General features: G+C 37.5%; 1 protein-coding gene across 3 annotated transcripts in view; it reads right to left on the bottom strand.

Moving 5' to 3' along the window:
- Nucleotides 1–17,309, bottom strand: part of USP12 (ubiquitin specific peptidase 12) — a 94,186-nt gene that overhangs the window by 19,521 nt on the left and 57,356 nt on the right. For 2 of the 3 annotated variants that reach the window (XM_078070542.1, XM_036077022.2), the window contains exons 3-4: nucleotides 10,908–11,121; nucleotides 2,857–3,089 (exon numbers count right to left, since the gene is read on the bottom strand). In XM_078070542.1, the coding sequence (XP_077926668.1) occupies nucleotides 2,857–3,089; nucleotides 10,908–11,121 (447 nt within the window). Of the gene's footprint in view, nucleotides 1–2,856; nucleotides 3,090–3,492; nucleotides 3,607–10,907; nucleotides 11,122–17,309 lie in introns of those variants that run through there. The other variant, XM_078070544.1, reaches the window with a different exon arrangement.

Raw genomic sequence — 17,309 nt, 5'->3', positions numbered from 1 at the left:
AACCCAAAAACATCTTCACGGGATGTTAATGTATTCAAACACTCAATTATACCTCTTTCACTTGATGTGAGAGAGGGTCACCAATAAAAATGTATTTCCACAAGAGAATTTTATTCATTTATGACTACTGTGTCCTTCATTAACTAAAATCACACTACTGGCAACAATCATTTTCCAAATGCCTGGTTATAGTTGAAAAGATCAATGCATAATCAACAGTCAATAGATCACTCATCGATATGGGTTATAGTTCTATTTAAAGACCCTAACTTTTTATTCATGGTTGAACCAAAAGGGTCACCATCTGCTTTAAGAGATAGAGAGAGAAAGAAACCACAATACTATTTACATTAGCACCAAAAACAAAAACCACACTTACCTATATAAACATAATAAAATAAGTACAAGATCGACATGAGGAAAACTACAAGATGATTTCTTTCTAAATCAAAGACGATGTAAATAAGTGTACAGTCCATGTAAATGGACAGTAAGATTCAAGACTGTCAAGATGTCAGTTCTTCCCAACTTGATCTAGAGATTCAACACAATCGCCTTTGAAATCACAGCACACTGTATTACGGATAATAAACTAGTTTCTAAATTTCGTATGATTCCATAGTATATATGGAGAGGCAAAAGGCCCAGAGAAGACAAAGCAATAATCATCAAAACTTGAAGGCAAGTTGTCCTTCAATAGTGTCCTTCAATAAATGAACGGATAAACTGTGGTATATCCACATAATGAAATATAATTAAGTGATAAAAAGAAATGAGCTATAAAGCTACAAAAAGACATGGAGGCACCTTAAATACATACTGCTAAGTCAAAGAAGACAATCTGAAAAGGCCTCATACTCTACGATTCCAAATATACGACATTCTGGAAAAGTCAAAACTATGGAGGCAGTAAAATGATCAGTGGTTGCCAGGGATTTGGGGAGGAAGGAGGGATGAATTTGTGAAACACAGAGTGACACTACTCTATGATACTGTAATGACAGACATGTGTCACTATACATTTGTCAAAATATACGGAACCAAAGAACAGACAACACTAAAACTGAACTCAAATATGAACTACAGATTTTAGTTAATAATGTATCATTACTGGCCCATCAACTGCAACAAATGTACCTCATTAATGCAAAACGTTAATCATAGGGGAAAGTGGAGGAAAGGAGAGAGATATTTGGGAACTTCTGTACTTCCCACTCAATTTTTCTGAAGTCCATTAATAAAAAAAAAAAAAAATACAGTTTCTTAGTAGCCTCCACTAGTGTTTATTTATCTGATTTAGTCAAACAAGTAACTATGCCAGTCTTCCAAACATCCATAAAACATCTTATTTTCTTGCTTGTGAATTCTCTTTTCCAATGGACGATGCTACTCTTCTAAGCTATTAAAAACTAGTCATAGAACCATCATAGTAAAACTGGATCAGGCAAAAAAAACCCATCCATTTAGTGGATGCTAAATCTCGGGGGAGATTTTGATGAACAAGATATTTGTGTCTCCCCACAGACAGCCTACTAGTTACCAGGGCATAAAAGCCAGTCATTATCAATCGGAGAAAGTGAAGTACACCTTGAATGAGAGATCAAAATTAATTTCACCAATAAGAGGCAGACGGATATCGTGTGCCCAGATGTGAGACCCTGAGAAAGGCACAACATTAACTGAATCACTCCAGCCAAGAATGTATACCTGCATCTCAGCAGAGGGAAACATCAAACTCAATATGAGAAATGTTAGATTTTTTTTAAAAAAAGACATATTCTTTAAAAATGTAAATGTCATAAAAGACAAAAACAACTATGGAAATGTTCCAGATTAAAGGAGGCTAGAGAAAACACGACAAGTATATGCAATGCAAACTACTAAACTCTAAACTGGATCCTGTGCTGAAGACAGGCTGGAAAGGGTATGTTGGCTCCACCAGCAAAGGTGAATAATGGATGCCTGATCTTTCATTCCTCAAATGAGAAATGAAGTAACAAGGCAATGATACAACAAAGGGACTGGGCTATCTGATCCCACATAAAATCCATTTTCATGCTTCTTCCCTACTGCTCATCTTCACAAAGTATCCAGCAAGTGGGTACTTCCCCCACTTGAGTGTACACAGTATGCTTTAGTTTTTATTCCAACAATAAACATAATTGTAGGGAAAGGGAAAACAAATTAATGTACCTCCCTAACCTGGAAGTTTCTTATGAGCTTAACTAAGACACAGACATATAATTTCCAGAACATGGCTCTATTGCTCCTTATGCTGAAATAAAATCAAATACAGTTGACTCTTGAGCAATGCAGAGGTTAGGGGTGCCGAAACCTCCTACCCCCGTCCCCGCAGTCGAAAATCCATGTGTAACTTTTGACTCTCCAAAAACCTAACCACTAATAGCTTTCTGTTGACCAGAAGCCTTACCAATAACATAAATACTTGATTAACACACATTTTGTATATGTATCGTAGTATTACAATAAAGTTAGCTAGAGAAAAGAAAATGTCATTAAGAAAATCATAAAGAAAATACATTTACAGTACTATATATAAAAAAAAATTCCACAAATAAGTGGACCCATGCAGTTCGAACCCCTGTTGTTCAAGGGTCAACTACAGTCCAAACCGCAGTAAGTATTTTTCTGTCACCTCAGGTATTCACTGTTAATAAGCAGCATTACAAAAGAGTATACACAGTCCTTTCAACAGACAAGTACATCTTTGATAATTCATTTATACTATACCTAAGAAATTACAACCTTCACGTTCATCTCTCACACTCATCCTCAAAGAACTTTTAATAAAAATGAATTAAATCTGGTCTACACAAAATTTTATGACATACTTACAGTTTCACAAGTAAGACATCTGGTTTCATTTGTCAATGTTCCCTGAAAAATCTCATGAACCCACGTTGGGTCTGGTGTGCTGTTGTTGTTGTTCTCACTGTCAATATTACCGTTAGGTAAACGGCCATTTTGTTTTTCCTGCTTTCTTTCTTCTTGTAAAATATCAGCAATTGTATTTAGTAGGTAATTTAAGAATTCATGGGCATCTTGCTGCATGTAGTTGTCAAAAAGCTCTAAAAATAAAAATATATTAGAGAATTACTTCAGACTTAGTAACTTGATTAAAACTAAATTTAAAACAAATACCCAATATTCTATCAGAACTAAGTACAAACGTTTGGTATTGTCAGTCATGTACAAGAAACAGATTAGCTTTCACATAAAAATATGACTAAACTTGGAGAAAAATCCAGTTAAGATGAATGAGAATCTTCTTTTTAAAGCAACAATACTAAGTGATCCATGAGAAAAAGGCAAAACTTTTAACCTCATACATTTATATAATATATGGAAGAGATCAAAAACTACTACTTTTTATTAGCTCATCTTATTATTCCACAATGATTAAAACATGGCAAGTTTTATTCTTTATTTATTTGTTTGACACAGCAAGCTTTAAAACAGAAGCTGGACAACCTCTTGTCAATGCGAAGCCAACTGGGTAAGAACTACACAGAAAGGTTGTGGAAATGATGATGACGGGGCCATGCATCCTAGGGACTCAGTCAGAGGTGAGGCCTGGAACCTGGGACTTTCAAAGTTCCTCCAGGCGACTCTGATCTGCAGTCAGGTATAGGAAACAAGGGTATCACAAATTCTCTCTTCAATCCAGATAATCTCTAAAATGTGCGATTTTATAACTCTATGAAACGTTCCCTGTCACTATACAAATGAATAAATATCACGGAAAAACAGTCACGAACATGAAGGGCTTTATACCCCGAGCTTGACATTACACAACCTGAAACTGAAAGGTAAGGACTTCACAGGCAGTATCCCATTTGATTTTTGAACAACTCTGTGACACTGTTATTGTCATCTTCCAAATGAGGGAATGGGATCAGAGAGGGAAAGTCATGCTGCCGGGAAGTGGCAGTCCAACGCCGCAAGCCGCATACAAAGCAGCGTGCCAGGGAGACCCAGCCACGCAACGGCCCCTGCGGCTTGGCCATCCAGCACACACAGAAGACAACCCGCTCAGCAAAATGTTACCTTTAGATCCTCGATGCACATTTAATACATTCCAGAAAGATTACAGCTAACATTTTTTAAATAAAAGGCAAATTAGGAACAAAACTTAGGGAAGGTCTAAGATAAAAAGAACAAAACATTACATTTTAGAAGAGCTACAGTTATGACTGCATAAAATTAAGTTCTGTGCATTAGAAATCATTGAAAAAGTTAAAAAAATTAAAACAAAAACTATTAACATCTTCAACACAGAAAGAGCTTATACAAAAGGAAATACAATGGGTGGAAATCAACAATTTATAGACACAAAATTCAAAAGGTTAAGAAACATGAGAAAACGTTCACCCTCTCATGGTAATCAAAAAGGCCTTGATTTTGCAGTCTGTAAAATGGAACACCATCTTCCTTTGCAAAGGGACTGTACAAATAGAATGGGAACAAGTGAAAATGGGAGGTATAGTCAAAGAAAATAAAGACTGATTTTTAATCTTGGTGTCAGTAAGACCTTTAAAAAGCCTCAGATGTAAGGTGCAGCCGCTAGAGCAAGACTGTCTGGATTCCTAGGATGGTTCTACCTTTAATTACATGTATGTCACAGGCAATTTATTTAACCTCTTTCTTGGAGTTCAAGTCAAACACAATAATATTAACGCAGTTAGAGCCACACTTCATTTCTCTGCTGTAAGCTTGTCCTAAGGGATTTGATTAGCCTTAAACAAACCCCTTATGTTATTTTTTAGAACAATAAAAGCCCTGGGTCCTAAGAGATACTGCATTAGCCTATGTGGACTTAACATCTAACTGATGATAATTTGGTATTGTGTCTGTCCAGTGGTTTTTGCCCATGAGGGATAGATCCAAGCACTGTGGACACCATTCCCCGTCCCCTATTCCCAGCAAAAGTCCGTGTGTCACTCCCGACCGACACTGTGACACAGCTCACCGCAAAGCCTCCTGGCCGTCTACTCCATCTCCCTGAGACCAGACCAAGTCACGCTCAGAACTTTTAGATGGTTCCACCACTGGACTGGTCTAGGCCAAGGCTGGGATAACTGAAGTCAATTACCTTTCACTTTGCCTCTCAATGCAACGATACTTCATCCCTGAAAATACTAGTCCACCTCCCAACCCTACTCTCCCATCCTCTACTACTTTCAATCGTTTATTGTTCCTTATTTCCTTCCTCATCGTTGGGATGTTCTTCTTTCTCAACCCTTTCTGCTGTTCCCTCCAGAAATCACTTTCTGTTCTAAACTCCCCATCTCTTCAACCTTTGGCATTTCTGAGCTCCCTGCAGCCACTTCTCAATCATTACCTTTCCTTTGCATATGAAAAACTCGCCCTCAGTCAAAAAAGCTATTAAGATCTTTCTGTGGTCATCTGCCAACTTCCCCTCACCCACTGATGGCCTGATTCGTGGTCTCTTTGTCCATCCCAACTCCCTCACCAACCCTGACACTTTGAGTGTCGGGGCAGCTTCCAGAAGTGCACAGGACACCCTTCAAAGTCCCCTTTTCATCTCTCACTCACCCATCCCCAGGTCACAAATCTAGAACCACCCAGGTCTGCTAAGATAAGAACTGAAAGGAAATATGCTAAAGTTGATTAGGGGGCTCAAGGAAAATACAAACAAATTGGAAAAGTCAGGGAGGAATCTAAAAGGAAGGATAATGGGAGAGGACCAGTAAAAATATTTTATCAACACTCTAAGGGCCTAGTTGAAGTGAGATATGAACAATTCATTGAGGTGGATCTCTATCTGCTGGCTCAACGCCACAGTCTAAAGTAGTCTCTTTTCCCCTAAATCAGGTTTTTTATAACCAAAGTTTTAAAGAATACATTCTTGCCATATATATTTAAAATAAACTACAAAATTAAAAAAATAACTAAAAAGTTCTAAATAAAAAAATAATAAAGAAGTCTCATTTTTTTTCCTGTTTAAAATTATTTTAGCATCTATGCATGTCTTTCAAAATAATTTGTAAAGCAAAAATGTACAAATGTTTTTGTTTTTTTAAAAACTTGAAACATCTTTTTTTGGATGTTCTTTGAACACAGAACAATGACTTCACATTCACAAATATACCTCAACTGACTTGAATGCTCCGCAAATGAGATGTAAAGTAAACCAGAAAATACTCTTTTTAAGCATTTTGTTGAAATATTTAAAACAATTTATACTCCATTTTCTATAAACACAGTACGCTGAATGTGCCAGACTCTCGCTGTGCCTAAGAGTAGCCAATACAGATTTAAAAACTTCAGCCAGGACCACATAAACATCAAAACAACATCAACTAGGGGCGCCTGGGTGGCTCAGTCGTTAAGCGTCTGCCTTCGGCTCAGGTCATGATCCCAGGGTCCTGGGATCGAGCCCCGCATCAGGCTCCCTGCTCCGCGGGAAGCCTGCTTCTCTCTCTCCCACTCCCCCTGCTTGTGTTCCCTCTCTCGCTGTGTCTCTCTCTGTCAAATAAATAAATAAAATCTAAAAAAAAAAAAAAAAAAAAACAACATCAACTAAATGGCCGCAGACAATCCCCATAAACTGTATTACATTTAATTTCTAAAATCTTGGTTTCCTTATGCTTTGCTTTCTTCTCTGCTAAGTAGCATGATGGGAAAGGTGGACTTCAAAGTTGCTTTGGCAAATTAAACAAATTCACTCATTCATTCACTCACTCATCAAATATTTAGTAAGCACCTACTATGTACCAGGAACTGGATTATGTGCTGGGAATACAATGGTGAGCAAAAACAAATGGGATCCCTCCATCATGGAACTGACAGTCTAGTGGGAGAGACAGACAATTTCATTATTAAATAAATGTATATGAAAGGTATAAATTATTAAAGTCCTAATATAGCTGCAACATTAATGCAAAAAAAAAAAAAACTAAATCAATGCTTAAAAATCTTATGTGTTCTTCATAATTCAGAAATAGGAAGCTTTCATTAATACAAAAAATCTTTCGTGCTCTTCTGGAGAAAAAGGATTAAAATGAATATGGGAAATTATTCACTCAAATCTACTTAATAGGTATTATTTGTAATTATATCCTCACTTAAGGAATACCCATCCTTAAATATATATACTATTAATATCTACATCACCTGAAGCATCGCTATGTACATACAGGTTTCTTGAGAATAAGGATCTTTTCTATCTCATTCAGTACTGTATCCCCAGCACCCAGAACAGTCCTTGCCACATATTTAGATGTGCTTGACATTTTATGAATGAATGAATGAATGGGCGAACAAATGAACTACCAAATGAACAACAGGGGCTGAAACAGCTACAATGACATGAGAATAAATCTGGCCCCAGACAACAGTGTGAACAGGGTGTGCCGCGAAGGCTCGGTGAGTCAGAGCCCACAGCTACACATGCCAGCTGATGTGACTTTCAAACCCACCATAAATGATCCCAAGCTGAGTCACTACTAGCTAGCACAGAAGTAGATCATCAGTCCAGGTTTTAATTCTTCTACAGGAAGTTAGCAGTGTGAAACAGAGGGCTTCATTTCTTACCTACATTAGTGAAACAGCCTCCTGGCTGGTCTACCTGTGTGTACTCATGCGGCCCATGCCCACTCATTCCCACCACCACACCACCCAGCAACCAGAGAGATCACTTCCTAATGCAGATCAAAACACATCACCCACCTGCTCAGCACCCTCCAATGGCTTGCCATGGCTTTCAAAATAAAACCCAAGTGCTAGGCCCTTACCTTTTTTCTCTATCTTCATCTTACTCCACTTGAGCCACATTAATTTCCTTGTCATCCTTCAAGCACTCAGGGCAACTGCAATTTCTATTCTATCCGCTTAGAACGATTTTGCCTGAGACCTTTCAATGGCTTCTCCAACTCTCTGAACTAACATAACCTACCAACTCCCTTTCCATGCTTAATTTTTTTTCATGGCGATAATACATTATATTACATGATTGTTTGTCTTCTCCCCTAGTTTATGGCACTCAGCAGAAGCTAAATATATAATAATCAATTCAAACATTCAACTAGTTTCCCATCATCAAGGATAACACATTTATGGAGCAAGTGTTTTATCACACTGTAAAAGTACTATGCTATAGTCTCATATGCTATGATTAGGTAACATGAAATAAAATTTTGAAAACAAAAATCCATTACTGAAATTAAAATAGATTCTTCCCAAGTAATATCAAAATGATTAGTTATATAAAGTAACAGTGTTTAACACAATATGGAGCTAATATCTACTGAAAATATAAAACATGTTTACAGCATCCCATGGAAGAAAACTGATTTAAGAACAACAGTCCAACAGTGAAAGTTAGTGGAAATTCTAAAATGGGCAACATCCGTTTCTTCCAGAGATTAAAAAAAAAAAAAAACTAGCAAACATAATCTCAGAAGGAGAGTTAAGCAATGGATAACCCATTAAATCCTCTTTAATTTGTATGCTCTCCTCTACAAAATTATCAGGAAAAAAATCAAAAGGCAAAACTGTATTTCAAAACATAAAAATGTGAGCAACATCAAATAATAAACATGTTTTTCCATTAAATATTGTTTGAGGTATAGAAAAATGAAACAAAACTATGAGAAGATAAGTTTGGAATATTCATTCTGGAATCAAATTTCATTGAAAAAAATATTTAAGAAGTCTACTGTATATCAATTTACTCTGCCTAAACATATAAAAAATTTTCAGAAAATACTGAATTATTAAAAAATAATAAACACAGTAAAAACATCCCAGCTTTGCCAAGCAAACATATAAAGCCACACATACACAACTTTCAAAACACAGTAACTTGAGCTCTGTGTTCAGCATGACTTAATCTAAATTTAAAAAGTCACTGCACACTTAAAGATCATGTTGAGGGCCACATGCATGTACCTCCACCAACATTCACTTTGAAACCCTAACCCCCAGTGTGATGCTCTTTGGAAATGGGGCCTTGGGAGGACCTTCAGGTCTTGAAGACTGGGATTAGTGCCCTTTTAAGAACAGACATGAGAGAGCTTGCTTCTCTCTCTTCACCATGTGGGGACACGGCAAGAAGGTAGCCATCTGCAAACAAGGAAGACGGCCCGCATCACACTGAAGCTGCCAGCATGTTACTGTGAGAAATACACGTCTATTGTTTAAGCCACCCAGTCTGTGGTACTTTTGTTACAGCGGCCCAAACTAAGAGCACATACAACATATTAAAGAATAAGGTCAAGGGGCACCTGGGTGGCTCAGTTGGTTAAGCGTCCGACTCTTGATTTTGGCTCAGGTCACGATCTCAGGGTTGTGAGACCAAGCCCTGCATCTGAGCCCTGTGCCCAGCTCCACGCTTAGTGGGGAGTCTACTTGAGATTCTCTCCCTCTTCCTCTCCCTCTGCTCCTCCCACCCACTCAAATAAATAAATCTTTAAAAAAAAGAATAAGGTCAAGAAAAACGCACTATTAACTGAAAAAGAAAAATAATGTGTATTCTGTGTTTCATGTTTCTGATGCTGAACATTTCTAAAATACTAACAAAATCACTGAGAAAGGATGGCACATTCAATTACCATGCTCATGAATTTTCTACCAGGACAAAATTCTTGAAATTTCATACCAATACAGACAAAAAGACTGAGAGGACTTGAATCACTCAGCCACATTCTAACGAGCTGTATATGGTGTTCTTAAAAATAGAAGATACTACAGATTTATAATTTAAGAAAGATGTTTGGCTTTGATAGGGAAAAAATAAAAAAATGTATTTTTGTGAATAAATGATAAACTGCTTTGTATCTGTATATGGAGGAAATGAATAAAATCTTTAACACGTGAATCAGATTCAAGAATAAGAGCCTGTCGCCATATTATCTCAGTGTCTCCTTACATTTCAGGAAACTAGATATGACCCAGGCTTATCTCAGTTCATGGGACAATGAACATTGTCAACTCAGTTAAGGACAGGATTATTCAATGGTGTGTTTAATAACCAATCTTAAAGACTTCTCAAATCTTATTTCTGTGGGCATCTTTTGATAACAAATCAAACTAAAAATATCACTCAATTTTATTTCTACAATGACTAAAATGCCTAAATCAAACAAAACACAGAATTCTACATGTTATTTAAACCCCACTTGAATTTTTTGAGGTAACATACCACACTAGACAGAATATGGGATTTAGATGTCTGGAAGATGTGTGGGACCCTGACAAGCCATTTTAACTTCTCTGAGCGTCCACTATCTCATGTAAAGTGAGGTAATAACATCTGACTTCTGGGCTTGCTGTGAGCATTAAACAACATTTAAGAGAGAAAAGAGAAGTGGGGCTTAATCAGTAACTATTTAAAGAAGGGGGTGAGTGGAGTTAAAACCACTTACCCTAGGCCAAAAAGTTTTATTATTCTGGCTCTTTCCCTGGAGTATGACTCCTGGAAAGCTTTTTAGCCTCTGTTCTTTGCATGGCTAAAATGGGGGAAATAACATGCTCTCTAAATCAGGGCAGTGTAAGGATCAAATGGGTCAATATACACGAAAGAACTACAAAACAAACAATGCGGGGTGGGGAGGGAACCCAACTACATTCTCAATAGAAAAGCCAAGCAAGCAAAAAAAAAAAAAAAATCATTTCTCATTTCCTGGCATACAGCATTTGGTCTTTGTAGAACATACTTCCAGCATTAATCACACCTCATATTAATTACTGTGTGACTACCTCCTCACTAAACTAGCACTTCCTTAAAGAACGTCAGCTTTGGTTTTTCAATGGCTAAAATACTTTCAGGCTTAGAAGATGCTCGGTCAGTGCTTGCTGAAGTGTAGTGTGCTGTATTTACCCTTTCTGCTATGTAAGAATACATTCAGAAGTAGAAGAATTACCATTTTCCTTCCGTAATCTTGTTATGAACTTCTTAGGAGGAATCACCCCAACCTTCTTCTTCTGAGTGGCTATGCTATGGAAGAGGTCTGCTAGGCAGGTAAGAAGGTTCTCCTTCTTCCTAGGTTGGCTCTTGTATGCTAGAACTTTTTCCCGAAATGGACGACAAAAATAAAGTGCTTGAAGAACTGAATTACAGTAGCAGGTATTCCCAAACTAGAATAGAAAAAAAAAAATCTTGTTAAATTTGGGGCAACACATTATCAAGAGAAAGAATTTCCATGTATAGTTAAGAGAACAGAGAGGAGATAGGGAATTTATGATCCTCATAAATTAAAAGGTATCTGAGAGTAGAAATAATTATTCTGACAGCAAATCTGCCATTTTAACATTAAACAGATGCTCTAGGCATTGGTTTCAGGTTAAAATTGAAGGAAAATATATGCAATAAATTTGGCCTTCATGAAAACGGATTTAAAAATTCTCTGTAATTTTTTTCTTTTTCAATTCCCATGGTTACATTCTGGATATTAAGCATTTCATATATTATACATTTTAAAATATAACTCTCAAAAATTCTTTTAAAAAAACACAAAAGTGAGGTTTTCTATCAGATTCTTAAGTGCCACTCAAAAAATATAAACAAGGGGCGCCTGGGTGGCTCAGTCGGTGAAGCATCTGCCCTCGGCTCAGGTCATGATCCCAGGGTCCTAGGATTGAGCCCCGCATCAGGCTTCCCTGCTCAATGGGGAGTCTGCTCCTTTCTCTCCTTCTGACCTTCCCCCCCCGCTCGTGCTCTTTCTCAAATGAATAAAAAATCTTAAAATAAAATAAAATAAAAAATAAAACCAAAAAGCGAAATAAAATTAGATCCTCTGAAATGTTAGATTAAAAATATCAGGGGCGCCTGGCTGGCTCGGTCAGTTGGGCTCCTGCCTTCAGCTCAGGTCATGATCCTGGGGTCCTGGGATCGAGCCCCACATCAGGCTCCCTGCCCAGTGGGGAGTCTGCTTCTCCCTCTCCTCCTCCCCCCAACCCCGCTCGTGTTCTATCAAATAAATAAATAAAAATCTTTAAAAAAAAACAAAAACTGTTCAATATGCTAGCACAACCACCACTGAAATGCTGAGATGCCCACACATCATTCTTGATACATTACAAAGAGACTTCAGGTGCATTAAATCCTCAACTATAACTGACTTCTTACCGGCCATGTGATCTGGTGTGTGTGTAACTACAGCCTTCACTGAACTTCAACTTCCTCCTCTTTAATAATGGGGAAAAATAATCCCACCTTATGAGAAAATGACACAGTTTGATAAACATTTATTGTCTTCCTTTTCCCTTCTCATTAATAGACACTGGCTCCCAAAGCCAGCTGACAAAACACCCAAAAGTTAATCGATGAGGACTTGGGGGAGACTTTGAAAGCATAAAAAAAGGAAAGAGGACAATTCTCACAGTGCTACCATGCGTCCAGGTCACACACTCACTACCCAAAAAAGCGTAGGCAGAGAAGACTTTTTTTTTTTTTTTAAAGATTTTTATTTATTTATTTGACAGAGAGAGACAGCAAGAGAGGGAATACAAGCAGGGGGAGTGGGAGAAGGAGAAGCAGGCTTCCTGTGGAGCAGGGAGCCCGATGTGGGGCTCGATCCCAGGACTCTGGGATCATGACCTGAGCTGAAGGCAGACGCTTAACGACTGAGCCACCCAGGTGCCCCAGGCAGAGAAGACTTTTAAGAATGGGCAATGTCGAGGTACCTGGGTGGCTCTGAAGGTTAAGCGCCAGACTCCTGGTTTCTACTCGGGTGCTGATCTCATCATGATCTCGGGTCCTGGGATCAGGCCCCAATTCGGGCTCTGCATTCAGTGCAGAGTCTTCTGGAGATTCTCTCTGCCTCTCCCTCTGTCCCTCCACACACCCCCCACTCACACACACACTCTCTCTCTAAAAATAAATAAATAAATCTTTTTTTAAAAAAAGGGCAATGTCAAACACACATCCACAGACATGTACATATTTGCTTATATTTAAAAACCAGGAAGGATAAATCAAAAATAAAAATGGTTATCTATAGAGAAAGAGGGAAGAGTGCAGAGGAATCAAAGTATATTTTTAAAAACATTTGCTTTGCACCGATTTTTTTTTTTTAAGATTTTATTTATTTATTTGACAGAGAGAGAGAGACAGTGTGAGAGGGAACACAAGCAGGGAGAGTGGGAGAGCGAGAAGCAGGCTTCCCGCTGAGCAGGGAGCCCGATGCGGGGCTCAATCCCAGGACCCCGGGATGATGACCTGAGCTGAAGGCAGACGCTTAAGGACTGAGCCACCCAGGCGCCCCAGCACCGATTTTTTTACTAAATTAAATTGAAAAGATTTCAGAGGAAAAAAAGAAATTCCTAAAGTTGAAAGGCAAAAGAGATCAGGGAAACCTAACTGTTTATCCAGTCCGTGGAGAACTACACAAAAAATTAGCTCGAGCAACTTTAAAACATGGAATTTTTACTATACATGCCTACTGAAATAGTCTAAGAATAAAAAAAAGGAATTTTAAGTGCATTCAGTAATCACATTGTTAGAACTAATCTAGTAACATTATTATTTTGAAACTACTATAGATTTCTGTAGGACAAAGCAAGCATTAATATCCTTAGGAACCAAAATTGTTAATGCAAAGGAAAAAAGATACAATAATAAAGATAAGAGTAAAAGCCCTATAAACTTAAATTGGAATTTGAGGTATCAGTATAAACTCATGTCTTTTTGTAAGTGTGTGTGTGTGTTTTTTCAACCTCTATCCACTGAAAGGCCTAGCAGCACCAAGTTTCCCCTGGCGCACAGATTGTAGTCTCTAAAAACCTTTTTCCCACAAAAAGGAACTAGGAGGCCTTGCAGATATGGATACACTAGGTCTGGGATAGGAAATATACAAATGTAGATCAGCCTGGAATATCTTTTTGCGTAGACTGAAGAGCCACTTTCATCAAAAAGAAATACCGCACAATTGATAAAAAGCATATCAACTACATAAAAATTTATGAATTAATAATGACATTTTAAAAAACCTTTCATTAGTCTCCATGGAAGTCGTAAACTAATATATAAAAGGAAAACATCAAAGTTTTATCTTTTTTTTTTTTTTTTTTAGCGAGAGAGAGCATGAGCGTGGGGTGGGGGGTAGGGGCAGAGGGAGAGACAGAATCTCAAGCAAGCTCCACACCCAGCGTGGAGCCAGATGAGGGGCTCAATCCCAGGATCCTGAGATCATGACCTGAGCCAAAATCAAGAGTCGAACGCTTAATCGACTCAGCCACCCAGGCGCCCTTGTCTTTCTTATAAGAACAGTATTTCACGGGGAACTAAATAGTTGATGAACGAAGTTCCAGCTTATAGAATAAATCCAGCTAATAAATTCAGAAGAAATGACTGTAAATAATGGATTAGGAAATAATTATCAACAGATACCAAAAGCATTAAAGGCTGAGGGGGAACTTTAAAAAGTTCCTGAACCCCCAGTGCATTCCAGCATCATTAAAAATGAGCAGCCAAACTTTTATGTCTCTTGCAGAAGAAATATGTAGCAATTCTTACAAAGTATTCTTATCTTAAAAAACAAAACTACTGGGGCGCCTGGGTGGCTCAGTCCTTAAGCTTCTGCTTTCGGCTTAGGTCATGATCCCAGGGTCCTGGTATCGAGCCCCACATCAGGCTCCCTGCTCAGCGGGAAGCCTGCTTCTCCCTCTCCCACTCCACCTGCCTGTGTTCCCTCTCTTGCTGTCTCTCTCTGTCAAATAAATAAATAAAATCTTTAAAAAAAAAACAACTACTAAATTTTAATCAAGTGTCTAGACCTATCTACCAATTTACCAGATATTTAAGGAACAGAGAAATGAGTTAAACAATACCACAAAAAAAGAACAGAACATATGGCCCAGTGAGGATACATGATTTTTACATTCATATTGGTGGTCAGAGTCAATAAGTGGTTTCATATAAACGGATGCTTTAAAGGCTTTCCAGGGAAATGCTAAAAGAAGTAGATGATAAGCAGATGATGCACTGATACTATTGATAAATATAACTATGGATATACTTTAATAAAACCTATCCAGGGGCTAAGTACACCTGCAGTAGAATCTACAATATTACTAAGATTAATTTATCAATTATTCAATATTAATTAGTCTAAAAAATACTAGTATTTGTATCACAGTCTAATGATGCTAATGACCAACAAACTATGCCTCTGTCCATTGAAGAGAAGATTCAATCGCCATTATTTGGACATTTTTATTAAAGAATAAGCAATAGGGAAAAAATAAATAAAAATTAAATAAAAATTAAAAATTAAAAAAAGAATAAGCAATAGGGATTCTAATGACTTCCAAAGAGTAGGTAAAAACAAAAGATAGCCTCTCACAGTATATTAGAAAAATTTACAATAACGGTTGACCAATGGATAAGCTAAGGAACCAGAGGGAGTCTATTATTTTGTACAGAATGCTGGAAGGTAGACTCTTGCTCATCTTCTGAACATAAAGCAATAGGTAACATTATAATCAATTCTTTGAGGTCTTCTCTTACAGTCTTGCACTTATCTTCATCAATCCCATTAAAGAAAAATTAAAGCTTGAAACTACTACAATTTCTCCAGACTAAACAATAACTTTCAATCTTAATCATAACTCTTATTAAACTTTTCCTTCAGCTTCCCTGATAGTAACTTTCTTTCAAGTTCCTAAAGCCTAAAACTATACCTTTCTAATGTGTAGCTTTCATGCAAAAGATTGTCTGGGGTGATTTCCCCCACATTCCTGTTTTCGAATGCTCAATTTCTAAAAAAGACATTGCTTGGGGCGCCGGGGTGGCTCAGTCGTTAAGCGGCTGCCTTCGGCTCAGGTCATGATCCCAGGGTCCTGGGATCGAGTCCCACATCGGGCTCTCTGCTCAGCAGGAAGCCTGCTTCTCCCTCTCCCACTCCCCCTGCTGTGGTCCTGCCCTTGCTATCTCTCTCTGTCAAATAAATAAATAAAATCTTAAAAAAAAAAAAAAAGACATTGCTTTAGGGTTGAAACCTACCCTGTGTCTTCTCAGCTAGTTCTGAAGATCAAAGGTATAACCAGGTTTAAAATCAGGGGAAACAAATTTTAAAAAGCTGCCACCCTCCTCAAGGTCTGAGCATTGATTTTTCAGTTGCTTACTGAACACAATGACCTGTGCTTGCTTTCTCTAATGCCTTTTTTCTCCTAGTTTTAAAATAAATGCCCCCTCCACAAATATTTATCGTATCCCCATCTCTAAGATCATTTTGAGCACACATCCCTAATAAATACAAATAAAAATAATGTACGTGCTACATCATATACATCAAAGTATACTTTTATAAAATGCAAAATTTATAGACATAAAAATATACATTCCATATAGTTGGCCTTTCAACAATGTAGGAGTTAGGGGCGCTGACCCCTCAACACAGTCAAAAATCTGCGTGTAACTTTCGACTTCCCAAAAACTTCACTAATAATAGACTACTGTTTACCAGAAGCCTTACCTATAACAAACAGTTAACACATATTTTGTATGTTATATGTATGATATACCATGTTGTTACAATAAAGCAAGCTAGAGAAAAGAAAATGCTATTAAGAAAATCATAAAAGAAAATACATTTACAATACTATACTGTATTTATACCAAAAAAAAAAAAAAAATCTGCATATAGATGGACCTGGGCAGCTCAAACCTGTGTTGTTCAATAGCTAACTGTAGAACAAATGTGATTAAGACAAAGTAAATGCGTACAATTTTTATCTTATTTACACTGATTTTGTTTTTCACTAAAAATTATTACTTTTTGAGTGAGAGCAATGAAACAGAGTATGCCTTTTGGTAAACTGTGGGTTACAGATTTTAATACTCTGACTGATAGTCTGTTTATATTCAGTTATTTCGGTATGTGCGTTTAATGGCAATCAAAGATAGGTACACAGATACATAGATAGGTCCAAGGGCCTTACTTTACTTTCTAAATTAAATTCCCAATCCTACCTACCGAATTTGTTTGAATTCATTTGAGTAATTACCTGCCTTGAAAGCAGCACAGCACAGTAACTAAGCGCCCAGGCTCTGAAACGAAACCTAGGTTCAAGACTGGCTCTGCTCTCTGACCTTGGCAAACTACTAAACCACTCTGTTCATCCGCTTCCTCGTCTGTAAATGGGGTTTATGATACAGTGCCCACCTTCTAAACTCTTGTAAAGGATTAAATTAATAATCCACATGAAGCACAGACAACGGTTCCCAGGACTTCATCATTGCATTGTTATTTTTTGAAACCAACTTTTTAAGTCATTTGTCCATTTTGGAAAAAGTAGATTAACCGAAATTAAATCATATAATC

The sequence above is a fragment of the Halichoerus grypus genome, chromosome 4, assembly GCF_964656455.1.
Source record: "Halichoerus grypus chromosome 4, mHalGry1.hap1.1, whole genome shotgun sequence".
NCBI classification, from domain to species: domain Eukaryota; kingdom Metazoa; phylum Chordata; class Mammalia; order Carnivora; family Phocidae; genus Halichoerus; species Halichoerus grypus.
The sequence above is the reverse complement of the archived record's forward strand: the minus strand, read 5'-3'. Positions and strand labels throughout refer to the sequence as shown.